Below are 26,520 nucleotides of genomic sequence, written 5' to 3'. Positions count from 1 at the left end.
AAATATTAAGCAATGGTTTAACTGCACTATAGGCTGAGTCCTTGTTTACCTGAAATGTGCACTTTATAATTTTATTTTGTACCGCCCTGTTTGGCAATGTTGTTTTTCAGTAAAATAAAACATTTGCATAAAGCAAGCCAATCCACTTTTCCATGTTGATAAGAGCATTAAAATGAAAAAAAAAAAAAAAAATGAAGGGACATTTAGAATTTGCGATTCATTTTGAGTTAACTATGACATAAATGCGATTAATCACGATTAAATATTTTAATAGTTTGACAGCACTAATTCAGATATTGCTTATCATGTGTTTAATCTTTACTCTCTCTTTATCTCTATATCCATATCTCTATATCCATAGCCACTCCTGTTCACTCTTCTATCCTTTCTTCTTTCAATTACTCTGTCCATCAATTCCTACACTTTTTTCAACTTTTTTGTCAGCCTTCTTTGACTTTACAGTCATCTATCCTCCCTTCCATTTCCTTCTTCCACTTTATCCATCGTTCTTTATAACATCTCATTCCTCCAGTCAATTTTCTTTCATATTTTCACTCATTCCCTCTCTCTGTAGAACCTCTATCTCTCTCCAACTCCTCTTTCTCACACTCCATCTCTCTACTTCAGTCCATTATCTCTCCTTCTTTCAAACTTTTCCCTCTTCACTCTCGCTTTACTGTCTTTATCCATAGCCACTATTTTCCACTCTTCTTTGCTTTCTTCTTTCACTTGTTCACTCTTCTTTCCTTTCTTCTTCCTTTCTTAACTTTTGCATTTCATGCACTGGTATTTCTTTCAGGAAATGCATATTCTAGTTTATGTTTGCAATTTAATTTAATTTGAGTAAATAATAAATATTAAGAGCTAAGGAGAAGAAATTAATTATATTGTTATTTTATAATAAACAAACAGTAAAGAGTGCAAACTTGCCAAACAAGCTCTCTCTTTCTCTCTCTTTCTCATTCACAAGTAGATTGTTATCCTAGCTCCTAAATCGTCTCTGCGATCATCATACGGGTTGTAGGGATTGTCTCGGGCTGGACCATTTGGTTCACATGAGGCATGCCAAAGTTTGAGCCGTTGAAGTTCAATAGTTCTGACTTGGACACTTTTCGAGATAGTCTCCCCTGAAATAGATAAATGAATGAAATATAAATGAAATATATGTAAATCCTATCAGTATAATGTTATGAACATACTCATATTATTTACATGAGTATAATATGGTCATATGGTAATGTCAAGGTCAGCTCTCCAGAGAAGACTTTCGCTACAATTCAAATAACACATAAATTCTTCACTTTTCTCAAAAGCTGTGATACCACAGCTTTTTGACAGATATTTCTGGTTCACTTTTGGTAACATTAAGCATCTCAAGACAGTCCCTATGGAGAGAATACACTCTCCTATCTCAGAACAGTCCCTATGGACTCAGTTATGCTTTTAGGGTGTGAGCATTCGTCTGTGAGAGAGCGCTACAAGTGTACCTTTTTGGCATGACTTGTCATTGTAGATTCATCCACACAGGTGTGTGTGTTATTAACACACTCTTCACATATGCTGTTTGGAGGACAAGGGTTCGGACTGCAGCCAACCTGATGGAGGAAAGAACATAATGGTTGGCTGAATAGACATACATACACACATGCACACGCACACACACACACACACACACACATACATCACAGACAAAAAGACACAGACAGACAGACAGATAGATAGATAAATAGATAGATAGATAGATGTCCTCAAAAACGTGAAGGTGAATTTCATAAGTAATATAAACAAGACCTCAGATCATTTAACGTTCCATGTGTGCAGTCATAATCTTCTTAAAATGTCCTGTCACATGTTTTGTTTTCAACAGAGATGCCAAAGAAGCACACTGAGACGGACAAGGGCACCTTTTTTAGTTGTGGAGGCCAAAGTTGTTGTTGTTGTTGTTGTTGTAGTGACAGTGGTGGTTGGAGTTGAATATGTCGTTATGGTTTCACCCCCTTCACCTAGTGTAAGAATAACATACCACCACGATGATTTCAAAAAGTATTATTACAAGTACAAGAAGCCTTTTCAACTGTTTGAGTTGATTTTGTTTGAGTCTGAGTTCTAATCTCTTTTGTTATTGGAGAATTTTTATTTTTGTAGAAACTCTGACTAGCTTGGTTTAGTTGTTTATTTGTTATAAAAATGGTACACAATTGAAATTAAACAGTTCCTAAGTGTTGTACACTTGTATTATAACAAATAACTTGCTTTTTCTTTTCACAGCTGCCCCCCCCCCCCCCCCCCCTCCCCTCAATATCAAGTCTCTAGCTTTAACATTGAGCTTTCCACAGGCCTTCAAAGATACTGCAACAAAGCGTAGTGTAAAATTTCCGCGCAAATTCAAGCACCCCGAATACTGTGATATACCCAAGCCACACCCTTGGAAGTCCATATTCTTCAAGTAATGGTATCATATTTTAAGCCTAGAAAGTTTGAAGGAGCTAGCTTAAATGCTTTTCTAGTAATAGCAATTTGAAAATGGCTCTTCAGAAAACTCTGCTAAAAAAGTGTCTTAAGTACAGGCACCCCCTCCCCCCTAAAACATCTTTTTGTGACAAAACTATTGGGAGTAGAGAGCTAATATTTTGGACTATACCTATTAAGAAGTGTATGAACAACCTTGATTTATTTTCAGCCAAATCTGAGACGGTCGAGTGGGAGCCATTGTCCCGTTTGGCATGGAATGAACCTGCAGTTGATAAACTCAGACATTGGATGACTCTTGATCAGTGTTTATGACTAAGCAAGTCACTGGGTGTGTTTTTTTTAAACCTTTGACTGTTTACCATCGTTATGGCTGTTATAAAACAAAGTATGCCACATCATGTGATAATAGCCCATTGCTTTCTCATGGCAAAATTTGAAAACTAAAAGATCCTGTATAAGCTTCAATGGCAGGGTGAACTACTAAACTTCACATCCTGTATTGTTCCACTACGTTCTACAACATGTTCTTCATACGCTCTTGCATATATTCATACTTAAGCATTTACTGAAAGATTTTTAGAGGCAACAAAAATGAGTAGTTATGAAATATCTGTTTTTGAAAAACATTCTTCACCTGTACAGTTAAGTAAAACAAATAATTTTAATAATCTAAAAAGTACACCGGAGTTTCACTTAAAAACTGAACTAGTAAGTTTGACCACAAGCAAGGAACCCAGGATCAAGGAACTCTTTGTTTGTAAACTGACAAAAAGCCATTTTAATTTTAAAAAGTCTTATTTGTTAAACCCAACTTTAAACTTGGAAAAGTCAACAGGGCCCAAAACCTATCCTATAGTTATTAATCAGAGTAATTTATTTCCGTGGGCATAGACCAAACATGTATTATAGACATAAAAAGAGCATATTAATTGTGTCCATACCTTGACCCAGACATCAGGTTGAACAGAGAAGCAGTGTAAGAAGAATGAAGCGTATGAGCCCCATGCTTAGAAATGTCAGCTCACCCTTCCAAAATCACAGTTGATTTAGCTGCAGGTAGGTTACATCTTGCATGTATATGATCCAAAGTGAATACTTGGATCTTGAATTGTACCTTGAACTGTAATAAAGTTATATGTGGGCAGGGCCGGAGTGGGGCCACTTTTCAGCCCGGGAATTTCAGGCCCAAGACCGGCCCACTTTTTCCATGGTAGTGGAAATTGGATAAATGAAGCAACAGTTCAGCTCTTACTATCCTGTAGTTTTCTCTTTATTAATACCATGGTTCAACAAATAATGTAAAGGTTATTATAATCCACTTAAACTGAGAAGTTAACAAAAAATATTCCACTATTCCACAAGGATAGGTTGATAAATTAACAAAAGCAGAAATAAATAAATTAAGCATTTGAAACGTATCCCACTCTTCAACAAAGAGGCATATTTAACTAATGTTTACAGTTCAACTCACAGTACAGAAGTTACATTGCGAATAGCACCAACAGCATCTACAGCATCAGTAACCGCCTAAGCAGTGCACTGGTTTCAGCCACTTTATCTATAATAACTGTGTCGTTGCTTATAGACATGAGGATTTCCTTCTCTGTGCACATTAACATGAAAGCCTCCAAATGGCCCTGACTCAATGAGCTTCGTAGCCTATTCTTCACAAATGTTAAGGTTGAGAAGCTTCTCTTACATGCAACCTGTGTGATGGACAAAGTCAACAGAAACTTATATGCTAACCCAATGACATGATACGCATCTGTGAGGAGGTTGTACTGTGAGAGTAGCTATTAAATGGACACAAATAGCAGTTTTTGCAGGAGGAACAGGTCCTGCTTTTAAGCTCCATCTCTGGTAATATTTTGCTTGCGAATAGGTTGACAACGCTACAACGATATTAACCAACGCTACAACGTTAGCCTAATAGTTACGTTGCTAATCATTAGGCCTATGTCTCTCTTTACCAGTTGCCACTTGTGTTTGTCCTCTTGAAAATAAATCGGTAAGCTTGGCAAATTTGGCAGCATCCCCCTCCAATGCCTTTCTTTTTTCAACCTGGCTTTTTCAGACCCTCTTCCTCCCATCCATCCTCTCTGACGCATATCGTTGGGGTAGGGCCGGCCCAGCTATCGTAGTCTGAGAAAACTTTTTGGAAAAGACGGGCTATGGACCCAACCTAATCTCTATTTGGGAGGGGAGAACTCCCTCGCATGGTACAACCCATGCAGAGGCTGCGGTGTCAGAATACGGAACGTTTGTAGCCTACTTTAAGAGAAGATGGACTAACGTGACAAATGTCAAAAAATTAAATTCTCGACCGGCCCATAAGTGAAGCGGCCCACCGGGAACTTTCCCGATTCTCCCGACTACCCACCCCGGGCCTGTATGTGGGTTTCTAATGATTGTGACCTTGCCTTTGCTGTTATTGTGGTGAGGTAGTTCTAGGCTGTGTTTCCCTAAAGCGTCGACATGTTTTGACCTTTGGAACTGAGAGTTGAAAATCAGTATCTCAATATCATTTAGAAATGACTGCAGTAAAACAGAGCTTTTAGGAAATCATCCTAGTGTGATAGCTTCCTTCTGGAATACAACAATTTCCTATTACACTTCAGTGAGTATGAAGAACATTGTTCATATCTTGAGGGTTGCCCCTGCATTTTGAGATGATGCACTGATTTGAGTAGGTGGACCTAAACCACAGCTATAAAGTTATAAGTCCAAACACACCTGAGCAAATCAGTTAACCTTTGGTGCAAAATGCACTACAACCATCAAAACATACTTAAGTCAGTGGACCACCCCTTGGTGGTCTCTCATCTGTCATTGAACTTACTTGTTTTTCTCCCATTCTAACAACACAAAATTAAAGGATTACTGAAGTAGATACACCAAGCTTTCTGAGGTGACAGGGAACATTCAGTTTATTGTAGCCAGTGGCGGTTCTACATGAAATTACGCCCCGGGTGAGATCACAATGCAAGAGGGAGAGGCCTCATCTCACGGTCATCACGATTGCAGATAACAACATCTCATACCAGCATTGTTCATGCACTGCAGGGAAAGATTAAATTAATTTACCTTCAGTTAATTTAACTCATCTGGAGAGGCACTGAGATGTAGACCTACGTTTATTAACTAGCATTACCCTGTACCTGACAGGGCAGTGTCCTAGCGTAGCTATGTCAGTTATCGGACAGTGTCAAACATCGGCCATTCTGTTAAACAATCAAAATGCTAAATTTAATAATGGATTAACAATCGATATGCTCAGTTTAATAATGGATTAACATGACAACGTGAACGTTTGCCGATAACACACGCAGGTCGATAATTACCAGCGTTACGACAACTGTCTAGCTAGCTATTGTAGCAACATAACATAATACAAATAAAAGAATGCTCACTAATGATTCAGTAAAACAAAATAACACAAATATGCCACACTTATGGTAGTGATTCAGAGTTCCTATTTCATCAGGAAGCCCAACTCCATCTCTCATGGTGGCACTACAATGTCCTGACCAAAGAGTAGACTGAATTGCAGGGTAAGGTTTTACCATCCGACTCCAGTGCAAGGCCAGAGGGGGTGCAGAGGGGCGTAACAATTGTAAACTTGCAAATGCAGACAACCACAACTGTACAGAACAAGCAATAATACACAAAATGATTAATGAACACAATTCAATTAAACCATAATGTTGTCCGGATTCACTGTACCCATCTGTAGGAACTTGTCTATGTCACACAAGTTTATAAGATTTATAATAGGACTCTTGCTGGTTTTGAGAAGTAAATCCTCATATATTAAAGTGTTTATTTGTTTAAAAAAAAAAAGTTTATGTTTATGGGCCGATGCGCGGAAAAATCTAAATTGACTCCTTATCTCTTGCTCCTTCCAAAGCAGCAAGACATCTAGGTGTCATTATCATTAACATTCAGACCACATTGCCTCTGTCTCCCGGTGTGAGAAATGGCACTAGTCAGCCATCCCACGTTGTGGAGGGTAGGCTGAAGTTGGTGGTGAAGAGGGAAAACACTCGGCGCAATGAGGTGCACCTTTTAATAAGGCAGCGCATGGGGCTAAAATGGTCCAATTAGTCCCAAACAAGCTGGTTCCATTACGTTTCAACATGCCACTTTGCAACTGAATTTTGGGCTTCCTTACAGACAGATCTTAGCCAGCATGAGTTCACTCTGAGCATAGATGCCCCTCAGGGTTGCATCCTCGACCCATTGCTGTTTACCCTGATGACCCACCACTGTTTGGCCAGACACTGCAGAAACCATATCATCAAGTTCACGGATGACACTACTTTGGTGGGCCTCATTAGCAATGACAGTGAATCAGCTTAAAGAGAGGAAGTGGGATTTCCATGTCATGCTGTGGATTCAGCAGAAGAATGTAAAGTAAAGTAAAAAGTAGTGGTTGAGGGGGAATAGATCTGAAGGATAAAATTAGGGTAGGTAGGTTTTTAAATCTGACGGCATCCAAAATGTCTTGCAAGGGGGAGGGGTACAATAAGAAGTGTGTGATCCCGGCCGTGGATTTTTTATTTTATTTTATTTTATTTTATAGTAATGTATGAGCGCTGAATCCTGTTGAGCACCTGTGGGGATTTTGAAGGGAAAAGCCGAGCAGCACTCCCTCTAAAACGCCAAGGCACTCAAGGAGGTCATCCTTCAGGAGTGGAACAGAATAGACATGACAGTGTGTTGCAAACTTGCGCACTCAATTCCATTAAGGGTCATTGCAGAAATTGACTGTTGAAAAATAGAGATGAACGGGTGGGAGGAGACTGGAATGAACCTGGCTGAAGCGCTCTCATCAGGTGTCACCTCTTCTCTATCGGGGATGGTTAAAACAGCTACTGTAAATGTCAATGGTGGACACATTTACATCTGAGGGTAGCTATTGGAATCAAAATCACTTCACAGCCCAGGGGAGATGCAGGGGACAGATACATTGGCTGCAAACAATATCAGCTGAACTTTTGACCATCAGTGCAACATTTTTGTTGATGAAAACCTTTTCAATCACATTTCCAGAAAAGCAGTTTTGGAGAGGATATTAGCAGCCATCAAATCAGAGAATATATGTGAGCCAAAAGTGCAGGCTCTGTCAGTTGGTCAGAAAGGCATTGATCTTTGTGTAAAACTTGAAGGGGAGTATAGAATGTAATTGGGCGTAAAGCCAGACCGATTAAGTAATTCATTGACAAATGTACAGAATTTACTAAATAGTTATGAGGCAAAGGTAAGCAGCTCTTTAATGTGGGGAATGGTCCCGTCCTTACATGATACAAAAGTTTACAGCTAATTTGGCAAGAAATACCTCTCAAAGGAAGTGGATATTGATGAAAGTGTCCATTAATTTTAAGAATGTATGACTTGTAACAAATGTACAGTGAAATGCAGGAACTGTATTTTATTTGACTGAATAACATGCTGAATCAAGTTACAGTGTAAACCATTCCAACTTCCTAGGATCATTTAGGTCCTATCAAAGTCATCTTTGTAAATTCTTAAATTGCCATCCGAATCCTCTGTTAAATGTCCATGAACATAGTTTGAGAATCACTGAACATTTTGCATGATTAATCTGAGATGTATCATACTATATCAATCACAGTTTCCCAGGAAAGCAAATAACATCAGCTGCAATCGTGTAGTTTCCGGTTTCCTAAACTACACAAAAGGAACTCATAATCAGTGAAAGAAAAAGATCACTTGGGCATCCTTATAGCCACTTGTCCATGAGTTCATTTCACCAACTCAGTCAATAGTGCATGTTTTCAGGTGAACATTCAAAAGGTTCTTGCGATTGAATGCTCTACCGCAACGTTCACAGACATGGGGCTTCTCCCCTGTGTGGATGAGCATGTGTCGTTTCCGGTGAGCGCTGTCCGAGAAGCGCTTGTCACACACCTTACAGGCGTAGGGCCGCTCGCCCGTGTGTGTGCGCATGTGCGCCGTCAGGTAGCACGACTGGGTGAAGCTCTTGCTGCACACCTCGCACTTGAACGGCCTCTCGCCCGTGTGGAAGCGCATGTGCTTGAGCACTTCCGAGCGCGTCAGGAAGCTCTTGTTGCACTCGCTGCAGCGGTGCGGCCGCTCGCCCGTGTGGATGCGGTGGTGGCGCACCAGGGCGCCCGCCTTGATGAAGGTCTTGCCGCAGTAGGAGCAGGGGAAGCGCATGCGCACGTGGCTCTCCATGTGGCTTTCCGTGTGCGCCGTCAGACTGCGCATGCGCTTGAAGGCCTTGCCGCAATGGGTGCACGTGTGCGGGCGCTCCTCGCGGTGCACCACCTCGTGCCGCAGCAGCTCCGCCGACGTGTAGAAACACTTGCCGCACTCGTGGCACAGGTGCCGCCGCTCCCGAGGGGCCGCCTTCTCGCCGACGACGCCGTGTGCCCGCTTGTGCATGGACAGTTTGGAGGGCGTCGAGAAGCTCTTGGGGCACTGCGGGCACTGGTAAGGACGCTCGCCCGTGTGCGTGCGTAGGTGCCGGATCAAGGGGCACAGCTCGGTAAAACTCTTCTCGCAGTGAGAGCACGGGTAGGCGCCCTTGATGTTGTGAACTTGCAAGTAGTGCAGCCGGAAGGTTGCCAGATCGGTGAATATTTCCTCACACATGGTGCACTTCATGGTGAACACCAGCATGTGGACCTGCTTGTGGCTGGCAAGCTGGTTGGAGTGGGAGAAGCGGCGGCCACACTGGGTGCATCGCAGCGGGTCATCGCCCCAGTGGCAGCGCTGGTGTTTGCCCAGATCGTACAGCGTCCTGAAGATCTCCTCACACTTGGCGCACTTGTGCCACCGCTTGGTGGGCTTGTTGGCCTGGCGGTGCGCTCTCATATGTCTCTCAAAGTGGGTCAGGAAAGAGAATTTTTTACCACATGTACCACAGACGAGGGGTCTCTTGGCAGAGATGACTCCCTGTGGTTGGGTGGAGGGCTCAGTGCAGGAATTTTGCTTGTGCTGCTTCAGGTCAAAAGGGTAACGGAAACCCTTGCCACATTGTGAGCATTCAAAGCGGTGGCCTGAGTGACATTTCTGATGTCTTCGCATGTCGGTGGCCCGGGTGAAGGTTTTGCCACACGTAGGGCATACTTTTGAGTGCACGTCGCCCGGTGAAAGAGTTAGATCTGGGCCTACCTTCACAGCAGTTTGGTCATTGGAACCATCATTGGGATTCTCTGCACTTTCATTTTCAGGCGAGCCCAATCCTTTGTGACGCGTGTCAACGTGTTTCTTTAAGTTGTAGGGGTAGCGGTACGTCTTGGAGCAGTGCAGACACTCGTACGGCTTCTCCACGGAATGGGATCTCATGTGCCTCTCCATGTCGGAGGAACGAGCCAGAACCAAGCCGCACACAGGACACAATCTTGGGTCTGGTGTCACACTATCTGGCTGTTCTATGGAGGAGGTGGGCACCTCGACTACCTGAGGTACCTCCTTAGAGTCCTGTGGGACCTCCTTACTACTGTCTGTAGTGTCCAGCACTTCAGTCCTTTCCTCATGTTGACTGTTGGACTCTGGCTCATTGCCCTCCCCAGACGGAGGATCCTGTTTCGGCTGAGGGACGGCGAGTTCCCTGCACCCGGCGGCGTGTCTCTTCAGGTCGTGGAGGTGCTGGAAGCATCTTCCGCAGCCGGGGCAGCAGTGCAGACGCTCGCCCGAGTGGCCCTTCAGGTGCCTCCTCATGTCGGAGCCACGCGTGAAAGTCTTTGTGCACACCGGGCACGTCTTGGACACGGAGCCTCTTTTGGGAAGCTCTTTTTCGTGCACGGAGGCACCAGCGGTTCGGTTCCCTAGGGGCTCGGCACCACTTGTCTGGCGGATGCCTGCCGACAGGAGCCTGCTGAACTCCTCCGGGTGGTTCTTCATGAGGTGCTGGTGCAGGCTGGCCTCGGTGCCGTCGTGGAAAGAGCACTTGGAGCAGGCGAAGGCCATAGATGCTGGCGTCTCATCCCAATCTTCAAGACAATGTCAACAACATGTTATAATTATAGAGAACAAAAGTATATTACAAAAAAGCAGTACCCCCATTTTCCAGTACACCTGGAAACATTTTACATATTTTGTATTATTTTGCATGTACACCCATTTTTGCAAATACTTTGAAATTCAAGTTCACATCCTTGGCATCTGTCTTTCACCATAAGGAAAGTTGCGAATGTCCCCAATTGCTAAGTGTTGTTGTGGGAACCCCCAACTTATATTGAGCTCCATTCTTTGGGATATGTCTACACCCTGTTTTACTTGGCATAATGTGTCAGTGTTTGATTTGCAGGTGGGACTTGGTTAGCAATAAACCCATGTCTTTATAACAGATATATTCTTGTGGCAAATTTGAGAATTTTATGAAATTGACATATGAGCTTCACTGTATAACTAAACTGAAAAATATGCAGGTCTATATAGAAGTGTAAAAACTATTAGTTGAAGGCAAAATGTTTGAATACAATAGTAAACGCTACATATAGGCCTACTAAAATGGACATTTATAAAAGGATGGGGTATACGCTATCAAAATAATACGCTTAAATAGAGCCGCAAGCAGCGATCACTGGGTTCCAAGAAGAATGTACTGCCCCAAGTCGTGAAAGGTTGAATAATATGACTGCTTCAACAGGTGAAAGAGGGCCATTTGAATTTTGTAAATGTTACACGTAAAGATTTAAAGACAAAATTAATTTTTAAGATAGACCAGGCCATATGAGAACAGCAGGAGAAAACATGTTATGGCTGATTTGCCTGAAATTTGGTGAATAGCTTCTATATACCATTATGAATGAGCCTACTACATCACATTAAGATTGGTCATTCACACAGGCATATGTACAGTGCCCTCCGCAATTATTGGCACCCCTAGTGAATATGAGCAAAACAGGCTATAAAAAAATATGTCTTTGCTGTTTATCCTCTTTGTCTTCCTTGGTCTATCCTCAAAGTCAACCAAAAAAAAAAAATGAATTGGCCTTAATGAATTAACTAAACTAATGGGTTTCATATCAAACACTGTAAAATAAATTACCTGATTTGGCTGTTTTCGGAATTCTGACGGAGTGCACATTCTTTGGAGTCGGATCAAGCCTGAAAAAAGAACATAAGAAGGTATAAACTTCCAAGCCAGTTTCAACATAATTAAATGAACTGCTAATACCAAACCAACCGCCACTTACTCATCTTCTGAATCAACCCAAGTGATCTCAGGCCCTCTATTCTTCCTCCAGAGCAACCTCACTCTCTTCCTCCGGACCCTGCCACTCTGTCTCGGGAGGGGTGGTGGCAAAGGTTTGCCTGTGATGTCAATTCTCTCAAGTTTAACAGTGGGATGGCGCTGCAGACAAACGTCATTCCGTGGATCACCTCTGGTTTCATGTGCAGATACCGTCTGTCCCTCCCAGTCTTCTGTCTTCTCCCTTCTCTCTGGCCTGTCCTCGATAGTCACTTCATAAGCGTCCGCCACCATTCCATCTTCTTTGATGAACTTGACAGCTTGACAGCTGGTGGCCTCGTCTGAGTTTAGTGGCTCTTCCTCATCAGGAGTCGCCGTCTTCTGGGGCGAATCGACTTGCACCTCCTCACAAACCCGCTCTCCGTGGTGCTCACCGTCCTCATGCACGTCGTCACGCTGGGAGTGAGCAATCTCGACCACCTCCTCTTTTCGGGATCTCCTCTCTTCACCGTTTGTGCTCATTCCTTCCTCGTGAGCAGTCTCGACCACCTTCTCCTTTCTGGAGCTCCTCTCTTCACTGTTTGTGCTCATTTCTTCCTCAGACTTGACATACTCGATGTGGACCTCAGTGGCTGAAGCACTCACCCCTTCACTTTCTACCGAGACCTCTTCACAATAAGACGACTCAAATTCAATTTCGGAGGCTTTGCGCTCCGTGTCCATCACTACTCGCACCAAGGGAGGATGTGATAGACAGGAGAAGATGCAGTCGTCATCTGGAGAGGGCTGTGCTGGTGAACTTGCTGTAATTAAGAGAAGAGACGGCAGACAGAAGAGACGACATGAATCAATCTTTAATTTCACAGAGGACAGGTTGAAGAGCTTAAAGACTTAATTGTTAAGGCTATCAATACCATTGACAAGACCTTGTAGCCCGGTAAATTAAAATGTTGGTGCTTGCAGTTTGGCTTTTGCCACGCATAAGGTAGCCTTTGAGTGTGTATGAGGTTGCCATATCAGAGGTGGAGAAATTTGCATGTGAGAGTGAGAGGTTTGGCTGCTGTAAGAGGTCTCCAACCAATAGCATCAGAAATATTCCTGTGTATAACTAAAGATCAAACAGCAAGGAACTAAAATGTATCAACACTCTATTGCAGGCCAGCTGTTCACATCTCTCTTCAGCAAATAATATCTGTGGGGGGAAATACAGTACAAAATACAAGGTGAAAATTGTCTTTACCCTTGGTTTCAGTATCTGGATGATTTTTGTGATGATGTAGAGAGTTCAGCAACTCCTGAGGATGTGAAAGGGCTTGAAAACACTCCTCCGTGACAGAAGGAGCAACCCTAAGCATGGAAGCTACCTGAAAGAAAATGCCTCACTTTATATTGACTGAATAAAATGCCAAATGACATTACACAAAACAAACTTTGCAAGGAACCTGCTTGTTGGTCCATGTACACATACAGTTACAAACCGACAGAACACTTTTGTGTGGCTACTGATACAAAACAAAGGGGGCCTAGCTCTTTGACCAACTTTAGCATGCTAACCTATGAACAAGGTAAACTAAGGTGTCAGGTCACATCTCCCATACAGAACTTAGAACCATGCAAATCTGCCCCTGTATATGGGGGAATTAATGTGAGTCGGTCAGATTAGTGAAGCCTCACAGAAAGTTTTTTTTAAACACATCAAAGCCTGTTTAGCTCCCTCTGCTGGTGGCTGCCTTGGACTGCGGTGGTATAGTTTCCTTCTTGCTTATGAGTGTTCCTAACTGAGTGAAACGACCTGGAATTATCTAAGTGGCAGCCATGATAAGAACTGGTCGAATTGTCTATATTCCAAGGAATGTGCTTAAATGCTTCCTTTCTTATCTGCTTTATCATGGGTACTGGACCATCCTGTCTTATCTGCTTTATCATGGGTACTGGACCATCCTGTCTTATCTGCTTTATCATAGGGTACTGGACCATCCTTTACGAAAGGAAAGGAGATAGTGCCATTATAGTGCATCCTTGCAGCAGCAACATTTCCCATGTCAATAACATCCACCGTTGCATAATTACGTAGCCTAGTGTAAGGGCAGTCGTTAGTTGTCCTCATGAATTCTCCTTCACATCTTCCCTTGACCTCATGACATTTTCATTTAAGGTCAAGGACTAGTGGTTAAAAAAAAAGACAAAAGAAATCATTGTTTTTGACTATTTGACCGCAGCGTCGGATTCATTTTTGCTGTATCGTAAAATGTAAAGAATTGCAATATCATATCATGGCCAAAATATCATGATAGTATCGAACTTTCAATTCAGTTAAATTCAGTTAAATTCAATTCAATTGTATTTATATAAAACGAACAACAGCTCTGTAGAAATTCCCACCCCTATCAACTACACCACAGCAACAAGATAGGGAGACCTGCACTACTACAAGCCAGCTCTACCAGCCAGAATATGCATCGCAGTGGAAACTGAGTACTTCTTAACAAGCAGGTAGGGACAGCTCCAACTCCAACTCCAACACCTGTCTTTCTCTCTCGGTCGCCATCGCTCACTGTGTGTGTGTGTGTGTGTGTGTGTGTGTGTGTGTGTGTGTGTGTGTGAGTGTGTGTGTGTGTAGAAAAAGGCCGGGAGGTAAATAAACAATCAATGCGGCCAGGCAGTAACGCAGTCGTAGAAGCACATCTCGGCCTTTAGGATCCATCTGTGAGCCTGTTACCTTTTCCTGCAATGTGATCTAAAAGTAGAAACTTTAGCGGGGGTCATACCTTGGTTATGCTGGGTACAGGAAGGACCTCCTCAAGTCTGGAGACAAATATCCAGATCAGTCTCTGCAACGCATGGTCGTACTTTGGCCCATACTCCACTGGAAACACCTCCTAGACATCCATTTAAATCAACAGCAATTGTCATACATTAGAATCTAATACAGAGATCTTAACACTAGCTCACAATTTCATCAATATATGTTTAGTTATAAGCATGTACATAATTATTATAAAATGTATTTGACTGGGCTGACCTGAAAGAAGATATCTCTCTCAATAGGGTCATTCAGCAGAATATCCACAAGGGCAAGGAAATTAGATTCTGAAGTTTCAACATCGGCATCGCTCATCTAAAAGGGGAAACACGGCATACCGGTCAACAAAATGCTACCAAAAACGTACATCCTTCCTCAAACAGAAGCTAGTACTTCTCTATTAGTGCAAGAAAAACGACTGCACCCATAACGTTTTGAATTGAGGGCCAATCAAAGCATGTTGATAAATGAAAGCTGACTGATACCAATCTGATAAACGCTACGCTGTGCTGATGTTAAATATGCAATGGCTACCCTTCACTCCTGATTCCTGCTATATCCGATCAAAATACAAAACAAAATGAAAAAATGAAACCTGGATTGATATTTGATGATAGAAAAAAAGGTAAAAACCTAAATTCATCCAACTAACTGTAAAACACTAAGAACTCTTATAGGGTATGTTTTCCCCTATTTAATCTATTCGCATCCATCAGCTGGAGGCCATTTGTTTGCAAGTCAGCTTTTAGCTAATAATTTTTTCCATTGGACACATCTGTGCTTTCCAACTTACCGAAAACTCTGCAAGATGTGCAGCAGGTATTCGGATTCGGTCCAGGTGATGCTGAATGGTTTCAGTATCAGTCGAGCTCTCGGACCGGCACAACTCCAGGACCACCTGAAAGGAAAACAGTACATTAGCGTAGCAATGCTGGCCTTATACATTAGGCCTGTATGCCAATCAGTAAACAGTAATCAGTAAACATGATTGTAAGATCTCAGCTTTGTCCCAACTCTCTTTCTGTGAAAAAATACTTTCAATACTTTACATATTTAGCTAGCATTGGTCAGTGAACCTCCTATCTTTAGAGTGATCTTACCTTTGCTCGCAGCCCAAGGATAAGCTGGGCCCTTTGTCTGTGACTTAACAACTCAGGGACTGTCTCTGTAGTTAGTGTCACAAATTCCTCCAACATCCCATAATTGAACACATCCCTCTCCTGGACCACTTGCCAAATGGTGGCGCAGAGCAGTCGCAGTGGAGGAGTCAGCAGGCGCAGGACTGACACGTGGGGGCCAGGCTCTAGGGATGCACAGAGGCAATACAATACTTACATAAACAAAAACAAAAGCAAAATCCAAAAGAAAAAGACAATGTGCTGAAGAGTGAAAAAACAAATAACAGGTTTCTTTTTTTTTAAATATCATTAAAATAAAGTACAAAGTACATAACATAGAATGAACATGTGTGATTAAAAGTCAGTGATATAATTAAAAGATAAATATATTTTAAAACTGGAATAATCTGTTGGTCACAGATAAATCTCTAGCAGCAGCGTTCTGAATGAGCTGCAGCTGTTAAATGATCTTTGTGGAAAGTCAAGTTAAAAGACCATTGCAGTAGTCCACCATTCGGGAGATAAAAGCATGAATGAGCTTCTCGGTCTTTTCGGGACACCAAACCCTTGATTCGGGCTATATTTTAAGATGACAGCAGGCTGTTTTGGTGATGGCTTTGATAAGACTGGTGAATGTGAGATCTGAGTCTATATGAATGGCTTTGATAGACTGGTGAATGTGAGATCTGAGTCTATATGAATGGCTTTGATAGACTGGTGAAGGTGAGATCTGAGTCTATATGAATGGCTTTGATAGACTGGTGAAGGTGAAATCTGAGTCTATATGAATGGCTTTGATAGACTGGTGAAGGTGGGATCTGAGTCTATATGATTGCTAAGATTTCAAATGTGGTCTCTGGTGTTAGAGCTCTGTTGGTGAATTTGTCTAATATCAAAGATTGGTGGAAACTCGGTTGGAGAATGATCAATCAGGAAACAGGCTTTATCCTTGCAATGATGCGCATCAAGGGAGAGAGGAAGGTTTCACTCAGCAGATCCACCCCTGTCTCTGATTAGACTTTGAATCAGTCCAAGTTTAAGTATCCTAAACAGCATAATGGGTGTCAACCACTAGCCCCGACCCTACATGAATATGTATCAGTCTGCTTCCTCTGATGCGAGAACTGCCACAATGTTGGTTTACGGGAGAAGTTGTTAATTAAGATATACAGCTGTGAGCAGATGTTTCAGAGGCCTGTATGGGGGTGGAGGGTAGAAAGAATACTATGACACTTTGATATGACCTGAGAGGAGAGGTGATGAAGACACCTCTCTAGGGCATTCCATATGGCAGGACATTCAACCAGAGACCGTTACATTTGAACCTAAGTCCAATTAAAAGGCAACAAATACAAATTAATATAAGATTCATTGGATTATTGATTACTGTCAATCATCATTAACTCTTCTAATTCTGATTTGCAACTACTTCAGCCTGAGAGTCGAATTGTTTACTAATACTAATCCTCGTCCTTTGGTTGCCAAGCACATCTAAACAGACAAAATGGATAATGGATAAAAAGGTTTTATGCAAGAGAGTATTGAGATTAGGCTTGCCTCATTATTTGAGCTGAGTACTCTAAGATTGAGATCACTCAGTTGTCCTGTTTGAGAACTGAATCCAAACTGAAAACCACATGACGTTGCCTAATTTCCATACCACACAAATGCCTTTGTCAAGGTAGGAGTTTGACAAATAATATTGCGCGCTGATCTATGCAGAATGTAAGAGGGTGTTGGTAAGACGTGGAGCAGTAAGGGCATGTATACAAGATTAAAGGCACCAGTAGATAACTACACTGACAGGTATTGACAAGCTTAATTTCGACTAACATTAATCCCTCCGTTTAGACCACTATCCACAATGAGTACTACGATTTTATCGTCATATCTCAGGAAGCTTGAGTGCTAGAGTATCATTAAAACGTGTAGTTCACGTTTAAAAGCTAACCATTCAACAGAGATGACAAAGTTGTTTGCTAGCTGGCTAATGTTTGCTAAACACACTCACGAACGTAAGGGTAACTTTCTGGAACCCAAGCATGTGTGCAGCAAATATTTCACTTACCTTCTTTCGCTATAGATTGTGGTTGCATTTCGCAACTGTCTACCAGAATTTATCTTTAAACCTCTGAAAAAAGATCAAAGTATGTCAAAACACGTCAGTTATTTCAATTTTCTTTTCTTCTTTTTACATGACCAAACATTGTATTAATGACACTTACTACTGCCATCTACTGGTTAGGAGTTTGGCGAGTTCGCATACTTCTGACAAAGTTTTTCCTATTCCATTTCTGGTCCTTTACTTCTTCGTTTATCTACTTATCTTATGCAAATCACTTATACGTTCACATAACATATTATTTTCATTATGTGATTATAAAGCAACAATAATTACATTTGTAAGTATATTTGAATTGGAAGTATGCAACATCACCATGGGAGAAAGTAGCCTAAGCAATGAGAGTTCAAATTTAACATACACACATATCAGCCTTTAATCTTTCCTTGATCTGGATGATGGGGGATTACTTCTGAGCATCACTAGAAAAAAAAACTGTTTATATTTGCAGCCACCATTACAGCTTTGCACTGCATAAAACCAAATAATGAGTGAAAATTAACAACTGACCTGGGGGTATTCCAAGAACATGGTTTAGAGACAAACATGGCTAAATTAAGTCAGTACGTGGTAAACTTTCTAATGGAAGAGCCCCTGTGGCTCTGTTTTGATGGAAAGAGGCAATAGGGCTCTGCTATTAGGAAGTTTTATGCAAATAATTCACAAGTGGCGTACCATTTTGAACAAGCGCGCCCGACTAGAACTTTTAAGTAATTGGTCATTTTTAATTTAACAAAAATAAAATATAGCATGTCGCATGCAATCATAGCTTTCTGGTCACAAAACCTTCCTCCACAGAAATCATTTCCTATGTGTTTTTCTGTGTGTCTTCAGGTGATACATGCGGGTGTAACTCTTGCGACACTCCGGGCATTTGTACGGTCTGTCTCCTGAGTGAGTCTGCATGTGCTTTTTGTGGTCATATTTCCGTGAAAAACGTCTCCCGCACACGGAGCAGGAGAAAGGGCGTTCCCCCGTGTGCATCCGTGCATGGACCAAGCGGTGAGAGGAGGTGGTAAACCCCCGGTCACATACTCCACACTTGTATGGCTTCTCCCCAGTATGACAGCGCTCATGCACCTGCAGGCATGTCGCAAGCTGGAAGCTTTTCCCACACGTTGAGCACAAGTAGGGCCTCTCTCCGGTGTGGATGCAAATGTGCACGTTGAGGCTTCCCAGAAAGCTGAACAATTTACCACAGTAGGGGCAGCAGTGGTGTTTATCAGCGGAGTGATTCTTCATGTGAGCCCTAAGATAGCCGGGACTAAAGAAACTCTTGCCACACTCCTCGCAAAGGTGTGGCTTCTCACCTGTGTGGTTGGACACATGAGCCTTAAGGCTAGATCTGTTAACATAGCTTTTGTCACAGTGGTTACAACGATAAGGCCTGATCCCTTTGTGCGTCAACAGGTGGTTATTCATCTCCTCAGTGGAGATATTCATCCCGCAGAACGCACACTCACTTTGTCTGATCCGTGCCATAGTCACCTCGGTTTCTTTTGGTGTCTCTTCAGAGCAGGATGGAGGAGATGAATCCGCACAGTCACGATGGGCCCGCTTGTGACTCGACAGGCCTGAAAGCGTCTCAAACTCCCGGCCACAGTGAGAGCACTGGAATGGAGTGCTGATGTGCGTTTTCTTCTTCTCCTTCTTCTTCTTCTTCTTCTTTTTGGCCCACTGAGACACAAGGCTCTTAGTGGGGGTTGATGAGGAAGAGCCCTTGCTTGTCAAATCAAAGACAACTTGGGAGTCAGCCACACCCTGCGAGAGCTCCTCTTCTACAGACCCAGAGAAAATGTGTATAAAGTGAGGTCATACGAAGATAAAACAAACAACAAAAGAATGATTCACAATTTTAAAGTATGTTCGGAATGGATCCTACCATTCCTATCGTCTTGGTCGTTGGAAGTGTCTGAGAGCACCAAGGGAGTTCTGAAAGGATACCACACACATACATTACTCTGAGAGCACTAAGGGAGTTCTGAAAGGACACCACACACATACATTACTCTGAGAGCACTAAGAGAGTTCTCAAAGGACACCACACACATACATTACTCTGAGAGCATCAAGAGAGTTCTCAAAGGACACCACACACATACATTACTCTGAGAGCACTAAGAGAGTTCTCAAAGGACACCACACACATACATTACTCTGAGAGCATCAAGAGAGTTCTCAAAGGACACCACACACATACATTACTCTGAGAGCATCAAGAGAGTTCTCAAAGGACACCACACACATACATTACTCTGAGAGCATCAAGAGAGTTCTCAAAGGACACCACACACATACATTACTCTGAGAGCATCAAGAGAGTTCTCAAAGGACACCACACACATACATTACTCTGAGAGCACCAAGAGAGTTCTGAAAGGACACCACACACATACATTACTTAGCAACTTTCTCTGACCTGTATTAACTGTGACACATTTCTTTAACTGATAAGGACTGTACCAATGAAGTAGCAAAACAGTGATTTTTTACCATGTCATGGTATTGACAATTCTTTTTATACTGATTTGTTGCTCTTACATTTGCTGGGCTGAGGTTTGGGATGGTACTGTCAGGTTGGCATTCCGGTTCATTCTGTTGCCATGACGAGTCCCAGCTGGTGTCTCCTGCACGGTCTGATCACTTCTGTTGACTGGAAAAGTCGAGCAGAACTCTGAAGGTAAAGTGGTGTCCATAGGTACCCCTCCTGACAATGTCTCACCATGGTTTTGACCAGAGGTGTCGGGAAGAGTCGGTTTCTCTACAGTGATGTCTTCCATATCAAAGCTCTCTGAAGCAGTCGGAGGTGTTCCTCTGTGTGTTTCAAATTTATGGGCAAAATCTGAAACATTGGTGTCTTCTGTAATCTCCTTCTCCCTTCCCCCATATTCGCTCAGATCAAGTTCAGTCCCAACATCATATTCATCATCATCTTCAATATCACACTGCCTCTGTTTATCTTTGCCAACACCTGAGGTTGTGTCAACTTCTTGGCAGTTCTGGAGAAGCCCCTGTATTTTCTGGTTGGCTTGGTGTGTGGTCTGAGAAGAGGAGCTCTGTGCGTCCAAACACGGCTCACTTTGCATGTCGTTCTGACTGCGGTGTGCAGTAGCTGTAGGTGACAGTGACAAGGAGTCGATGATTCTGTCCTCCACTACAGACGGAAGACCTATGGAGGATGAGGGAAAACTTGAGAAGTGAAAAAGGTGACAAGTATGAATTGATTAAAAACATTATTTTCCAAATCAGTTTTTTTTCTCCTAAATTAATAAATACAGTTGTAAACACTAAACCGCAGTAAACACAAGTTGTAAGGGCTTATGCTATGCTATGCTATGCTATCCATGAGACATCAGTGACTGACATCTATGGGCAAACCTCATCCCAAGATGCAGAAGAGCAACTGTGGTATAAACAGGGGTTAAGTTAGAGTTCCCCTCCTGGGGCTCAGTTTAGTGTTACTAAACCTTATAGAATTTTGTGTACATTCGTGTTGTGTATTGTACTTGTAGTAAAGTATTCTATGCAGTAAGGTAGCTACATAATACACTGTACATTAAGCACTTTGAGCTGCATTCTTTTGCATGAAAGGTGCTATATAAATAAAGTTTATTATTATTATTATTATTATTATTATTACATAGTGAAGCCTATGGCTTACTTCCCCTAAGCTGGTGAGATGCAATGTTACGTAATCTATCAATGTGGTGGATATTTTGAACTAAAAGAACTGAACCGAAAGTAAACAGTAATTAAACAAGAGTGAGCTCTGAACAGTTAAACATGCAGTCCGTGATTCTGGTGAAGGGTCGATGATGTTTTAGCTCAACAGCCAATCAAATTACACCCCTCCCTTTCTGTGCTCCTGAAGCAGCTCTGATAGTTTATTTGAATTCCATGTTGCCTGTTTCCTAAACTACAAATAAGAAACATTTGAGGGGCCATTTTGAGGACAGAACAGTGAAAATATATGTGGCTTTGAAGTATAATACCACTGTCTACATAGTGAACAAATCAACATATAAAAATGCCAAAGATGTTGTAAGAAGGATACCATTCTTTTCCAAGGACCTGTGGCAGTTGTCCTGTAGGAGAAGCTGAAGGTCCTCTGTCTGACTGAGATACTGCTCACATTCGTCCCAGAGAGAGGGACTGTTCATCCAGGAGGCAACCTAACAAATGGAGGATAAAACTGACCTTGAGGCTACAGAGTAAAAAACCCATGCACTGGAGGCTTCCTCAACACTGATGTACCTAAATGTATTCTTGTGGAAGGTGAAGGGATACCTAGACATTATGCTTATGTTAACTAATTTTAATTTTATTGTATTATTATAGTTAGTTTCTAATATGTTGGCACTCTGAGATTCTTCTGAATGAAGAGTGCGTTACAAATGAAATGAATTATTATTATTATTAGACATACTTGTTTAAAGTTTGGTTTTGGGAGGAGCTGTTCCAGTCTTGAAATGAAGAAACAAACCAGAACCTGGAGAGCTTTGTCAAAGTCTGGCCCATATTTCACAGGATACACCCTCTGGATGACAGCATAGGAGGAATCGGGAATGACAAATGGGAAGAAATGTTTGGATTGAACATATATAGGTCCAAATTAACTAAAAGAAAAAGTATTTAAAAAAACGAACAATGTGATTGAACCCTGAAGATAATGTTAAAAAGACAATACTTTTTTCGAGCTTGTAGTCACTGACCTGAAAAAACTTTTCCTTTTTAACTGGGTCCTCCAACAATTTTAAAATAAGACTCAACAAGTTGCTTTGCAAAATGTCCATTTCTGAATGTCTAGGCTGTGGGTGAGTAGAAAAGAAAAACGGATTTTTGTTTTGGTCAAGAAAAAAGGTAAAACAAAGCAAGTTCATATTCCACGATGCATGATATTGCACCACATCAGGGCTTAAAATCTCTTATCATAAACGACCCCTCCCAGGTCCAACATCTGTACCTTTTTAATCAGTAGTGGCAGGGTCTAAGCTCTAAGACCATATCATGCAACCGCTTTAAATGCAATACACACGTTTACTTAGTTCATTCACCCTCAAAGGCCTACCTTCAGGCACTTAATTCTTTTTTTTTATAATAGCTTTGAAATAAAGTGCACACTGACAATGTCATTGTCTACTGGAGTCTGGAGTCTAGAGTGGAGTTCTTCGGCACAAAGGTTTATTCTGTACTTTGTTTGCACTGTAGGATCCATGTCACTGTTTCTTCCAAAATTGGTGAAATGACCAGCAGGTAATTTAATTGTAATTTAATGCAATGGCTGGATGAATTAGACATCATAATTTAAAGATGTAATGGATGGCTGACTGGTTCACTGGTTGATAACTCATTATGTGTTCAAAATTTCATATTGAGTTAAACAAAGTCAATCCTTTTTGGGTAATTTTACACACATTGCCAATGAATTTGTGCAGCATAACATTTGTATGCATGACCTGATACTACCACAATGGGAAAGACCAAAATAGCAAGAGAAAGAAAAAATGATTTTGGTCCACTAACTTTTGGAAGAGAAGATTGGATTTGATGTAGATGAGTTTTGACAGTCTGTGAATCAACAGGTAGATCCCCTCTACACATCTCCAACAACATCTGAAACATCAACAACAACAACAACAACATCATCATAGAAAAATGAATGCACCCATAGCAGAGATATGATGACACCACTGAAATGGTGTTCTCACCTTTGCACGAAGTCCCATAAGCAGAGTGGCTTTCTGCCTGTGGCTAAGAAGGTCTGGGACCATCTTCGTCACCAGAGAGACAAAGTTCTCCAGCTTCTCATAATGCTCTAGTTTCTGCTCTTCTGCAACATGCCACATGAAGGCTGACATGAGCCGCAGAGGAGGAATCAAAAGCCGAAGGGATGACAAAGGGGGCATGGAGTCTAAAAACAGCACAACAGGGAAGAGGGATTTTCAGTCAAAGTAAGCCTGCATCATATATGGCTATGCCTAACTTCAAATACTGTTTTACTTGGTGTGTAGCTTTGCGTTGTAACTGCAGAACCTATGAAGTGAATCAACTGCTTATCCAGGTGCAATGGTCAAAACGTCACAAAAAGACGTCTGTCAACTGTCAACATTTCTGAACAGCAAGTACATGGGCTGTGATTTTTATTAGGTGGATTAAATTATGCTTGCCCAATTTAGAAATACAAGGTGAACGTCTGACGTCAACGCTACTCTCCTATTTAGAGGCCTCTCACTTCAGCTGAAATGTCACGCTTGGCTGCAAAAGACTGCGGTTGTCGCAATCTTTACCCCTGTGAACATCGCACTTGCAGAACAATTTTCAATTTAGCTATCACACAAAAGCACCATGAACCAAGCTCCTTTCAACAACATAACAGTCTCCTTAGAGACTACCAAAAATTGCCGTTGCCGACTATATTGCAAGTCGTCTTGGGCGGGGTATTGGGTAAAGTTTTCAACTAGCAATAATCACGCCTCGGATAAACCTCATAGGCTACGATACTGCCACTGCGCAAAGCTGACAAGTAATGTGAATGTTGGCCACACCCAGTCACGGAACACAGTCATCACAAAGGTGGTGAGCTCAACTGTTAAAAGAATATCATCCATCCTATGCTAAATAATATACTGTCACAGCCTTTGTGCTGTTGTACAGCAATGGACACCACAAGAGTACTTCAAAATACTACAGAAATTGGTAGAGAATAACCAATATTTCCACCTGAATATTGCATGCTGGGATGGTAAAACGCCGTCGCACAAGTAGGCGGAGATGGAGTTTGTTTAGGGAAGTAAAAGCTTGATAAACATGAACTGGCTGTCAGAGGCCTATAGTAGGAAGCAAGTTCAACATAGTCACGGTATACTTTCGTTAGCTGGTTTGACGCACCAACAACAACCGCAAGCACGCATAACCCAACCCAGGTTTTCCCAATCTAGCTATGAGCACGTTTAATGTAAAAGGGGCGGTGACGCGGAGAGGTCTAGAGCCGCGTATTTTACGCAAGAACAAACCATAACCATGTATAAAGAAAGCAACACAGTTGGTGCAGCCAAAACCTGGCAATAAAACATTGTAGACTGTATGAATGTGTAAATTAGTCTTATCAATAGCACTGCCCCATCATTAAGGCACGAGTAGATCTGACTGTAATCACAATGATGTATTCCATTAAATGGCTTGCTTAGATGTATTGTGGCGTGTAAATCAATATTCCAAGAATTGTGACACCATTTTCCAAGATAATTGATTGGTCAGTGAGCGGTGCTTTTATACGTTTAAATCTGTTTTCTTGATCATATGTTAGGTTCGTTGATTGGTTAGGTGCAAATTACTATGGCGATATACCCCGTTAAACTACCGGTGACACATTCACTAACCCCCAAATTCTGCTTAGCACTGACCCTAGATTTCGTTGGGATTAAAGTTGCCCACTACTCAAGATTGAAAACATACTGACATACCGGCACAACACATATGCTACCAACCTAATTTTTGCTAGTGGCAAGGTAAATTCACGAGGGACATTTCGATTCAAGAAACTTTTTACCCAGCCAAATTACTACCTGTCATTACGATCCACGTCAGGTTATTTTGTCAGTGATGAAATAAGCTAACTAGACAGCAAGGTTGCTAGTCATTAACTGTTTGCCAATCACACTTAAAACGCATTTTAGTTAAACGAATTACGCTTGTAGAGCTAGTCGTTTACAAAAGGTATCCCTTGTAGATATTTAGCAACTCTTCAAACATACCCATGGCTCTCCTCAGATATTCGGAATGAGTAGCGGTAAAGTAAATTTAAAAAATCACGAGGCTAAACACGACACTCTTGCAACGTTATCGCCCCCTAACTGCCTGGTGGATGTCCACTGCAAGGCTGCTGCACATCCTGTTAGTGCAGCAGCGCCCCCCAGCGGGATTTGCCAAATACCCTTCTGCGCCATTCTCAATTAAAGTAGACATACAGTGCCCTCCACAATTATTGGCACCCTTAGTGAATACGGGCAAAACAGGCTATAAAAAAATGTGTCTTTGCTGTTTATCCTCTTGGTCTTTCACTCAAAATATTTACAAAATTCTTACCTTTTCATTGAAGTAAAATTATTGAAAGAATTTTTTTTTTTGACATTAAATAAAATATTTTTCTCCAAAACATGGGTGCCACAATTATTGGCACCCTAAAAAATATTATAATTAAAATCTAACTGAAGTATATTACCAGTCATGTTTTACATTTTTAAGTTCACATGTTTGATTAGGAACTCTTAAGTGGTCAACCATGACTTCCTGTTTCACTCGGGTATAAATATGAGATGACACAGGCCAAATACCCTTAGTCATTCATCAAGATGGGAAAGACAAAAGAACACAGTGTCGAAGTGTGACAAAAAGTTGTTGAGCTGCAGAAATCCGGAAAAGAATATAAGAAAATATCTAAACAGTTGAAAATACCCATTTCCACAATCAGGGCAATAGTTAAGAAGTTCAAAGCGACAGGAGATGTAAGGAATCAGCCTGGAAGAGGACCTGTCTGTAAATTGACCCCACGCACCGTGAGGAGGATGGTTCGACTGGCAAAAGAATCTCCAAGGATCACAGCTGGAGAATTGCAGAGGTAAATTGAGTCCTGGGGTCAGAAAGTCTCCAGAACTACCATCAGACGCCACCTACATCACCACAAGTTGTTTTTGAGGGTTGCCAGAAAAAAGCCTCTGCTGTCGATCAACAACAAACTAAAGCGCCTACAGTTTGCCAAATGTAAGTCAGACTTTCAATGGGACCGAGTTATATGGTCAGATGAGACCAAAATAAAGCT

At 41.8% G+C, this 26,520-nt stretch overlaps 2 protein-coding genes and 1 non-coding gene across 6 annotated transcripts; all 3 read right to left on the bottom strand.

The window, feature by feature from the left end:
- Nucleotides 1-7,727: 7,727 nt before the first annotated feature.
- On the bottom strand, nt 7,728-18,396 carry LOC105900679 (zinc finger protein 91-like). 3 transcript variants are annotated; one of them, XM_031582636.2, is made up of 10 exons: nt 18,064-18,396; nt 17,649-17,711; nt 15,563-15,765; nt 15,256-15,360; nt 14,682-14,777; nt 14,428-14,538; nt 12,900-13,023; nt 11,664-12,462; nt 11,516-11,574; nt 7,728-10,454 (listed from the first exon to the last, which is right to left on the bottom strand). In XM_031582636.2, the coding sequence occupies exons 2-10, from the start codon at nt 17,674-17,676 to the stop codon at nt 8,251-8,253; spliced, it is 3,729 nt and encodes a 1,242-aa protein (XP_031438496.1). In that variant the 5' UTR covers nt 17,677-17,711; nt 18,064-18,396; the 3' UTR covers nt 7,728-8,250. The 3 variants fall into 3 exon arrangements, with proteins under 3 accessions (XP_031438496.1, XP_031438497.1, XP_012683481.2); XM_031582637.2 differs by having other exon boundaries at nt 18,068-18,396; XM_012828027.3 differs by having other exon boundaries at nt 17,649-18,396.
- Nucleotides 17,747-25,548, bottom strand: LOC105900680 (zinc finger protein 454-like). Of its 2 annotated transcripts, none has more exons than XM_031582638.1 (9): nt 25,457-25,548; nt 23,411-23,613; nt 23,226-23,315; nt 22,415-22,510; nt 22,129-22,239; nt 21,757-21,874; nt 20,244-20,871; nt 19,585-19,634; nt 17,747-19,480 (listed from the first exon to the last, which is right to left on the bottom strand). In XM_031582638.1, exons 1-9 carry the CDS (start codon nt 25,458-25,460, stop codon nt 18,504-18,506), a joined length of 2,277 nt encoding a protein of 758 aa, XP_031438498.1. In that variant the 5' UTR covers nt 25,461-25,548; the 3' UTR covers nt 17,747-18,503. The 2 variants fall into 2 exon arrangements, with proteins under 2 accessions (XP_031438498.1, XP_012683482.2); XM_012828028.3 differs by having other exon boundaries at nt 25,268-25,499.
- On the bottom strand, nt 24,079-24,220 carry LOC116224245. The gene has a single exon (XR_004165517.1). It is a non-coding gene; the product is annotated as a U4 spliceosomal RNA (small nuclear RNA).
- Nucleotides 25,549-26,520: the final 972 nt, after the last annotated feature.

Source organism: Clupea harengus, chromosome 16 (genome assembly GCF_900700415.2).
Source record: "Clupea harengus chromosome 16, Ch_v2.0.2, whole genome shotgun sequence".
Taxonomy (NCBI): Eukaryota; Metazoa; Chordata; class Actinopteri; order Clupeiformes; family Clupeidae; genus Clupea; species Clupea harengus.
Note: the sequence above shows the minus strand (reverse complement) of the source record. Positions and strands in the feature narration are given on the sequence as shown.

Coding starts and splice junctions, on each gene's coding strand:
- LOC105900679 (XM_012828027.3), bottom strand. CDS start 17,676: ATGCAACCACAATCTATAGCGAAAGAAG. Junction 15,766..17,648: donor ACAATCTATAGCGAAAGAAG/GTAAGTGAAATA, acceptor GTGCATCCCTAG/AGCCTGGCCCCCACGTGTCA. Junction 10,455..11,515: donor TCCGAAAACAGCCAAATCAG/GTAATTTATTTT, acceptor ATTGTCTTGAAG/ATTGGGATGAGACGCCAGCA.
- LOC105900680 (XM_012828028.3), bottom strand. Junction 22,240..22,414: donor AAAAGGAAAAGTTTTTTCAG/GTCAGTGACTAC, acceptor GCTGTCATCCAG/AGGGTGTATCCTGTGAAATA. Junction 20,872..21,756: donor CAGGTCCTTGGAAAAGAATG/GTATCCTTCTTA, acceptor CATCCTCCATAG/GTCTTCCGTCTGTAGTGGAG.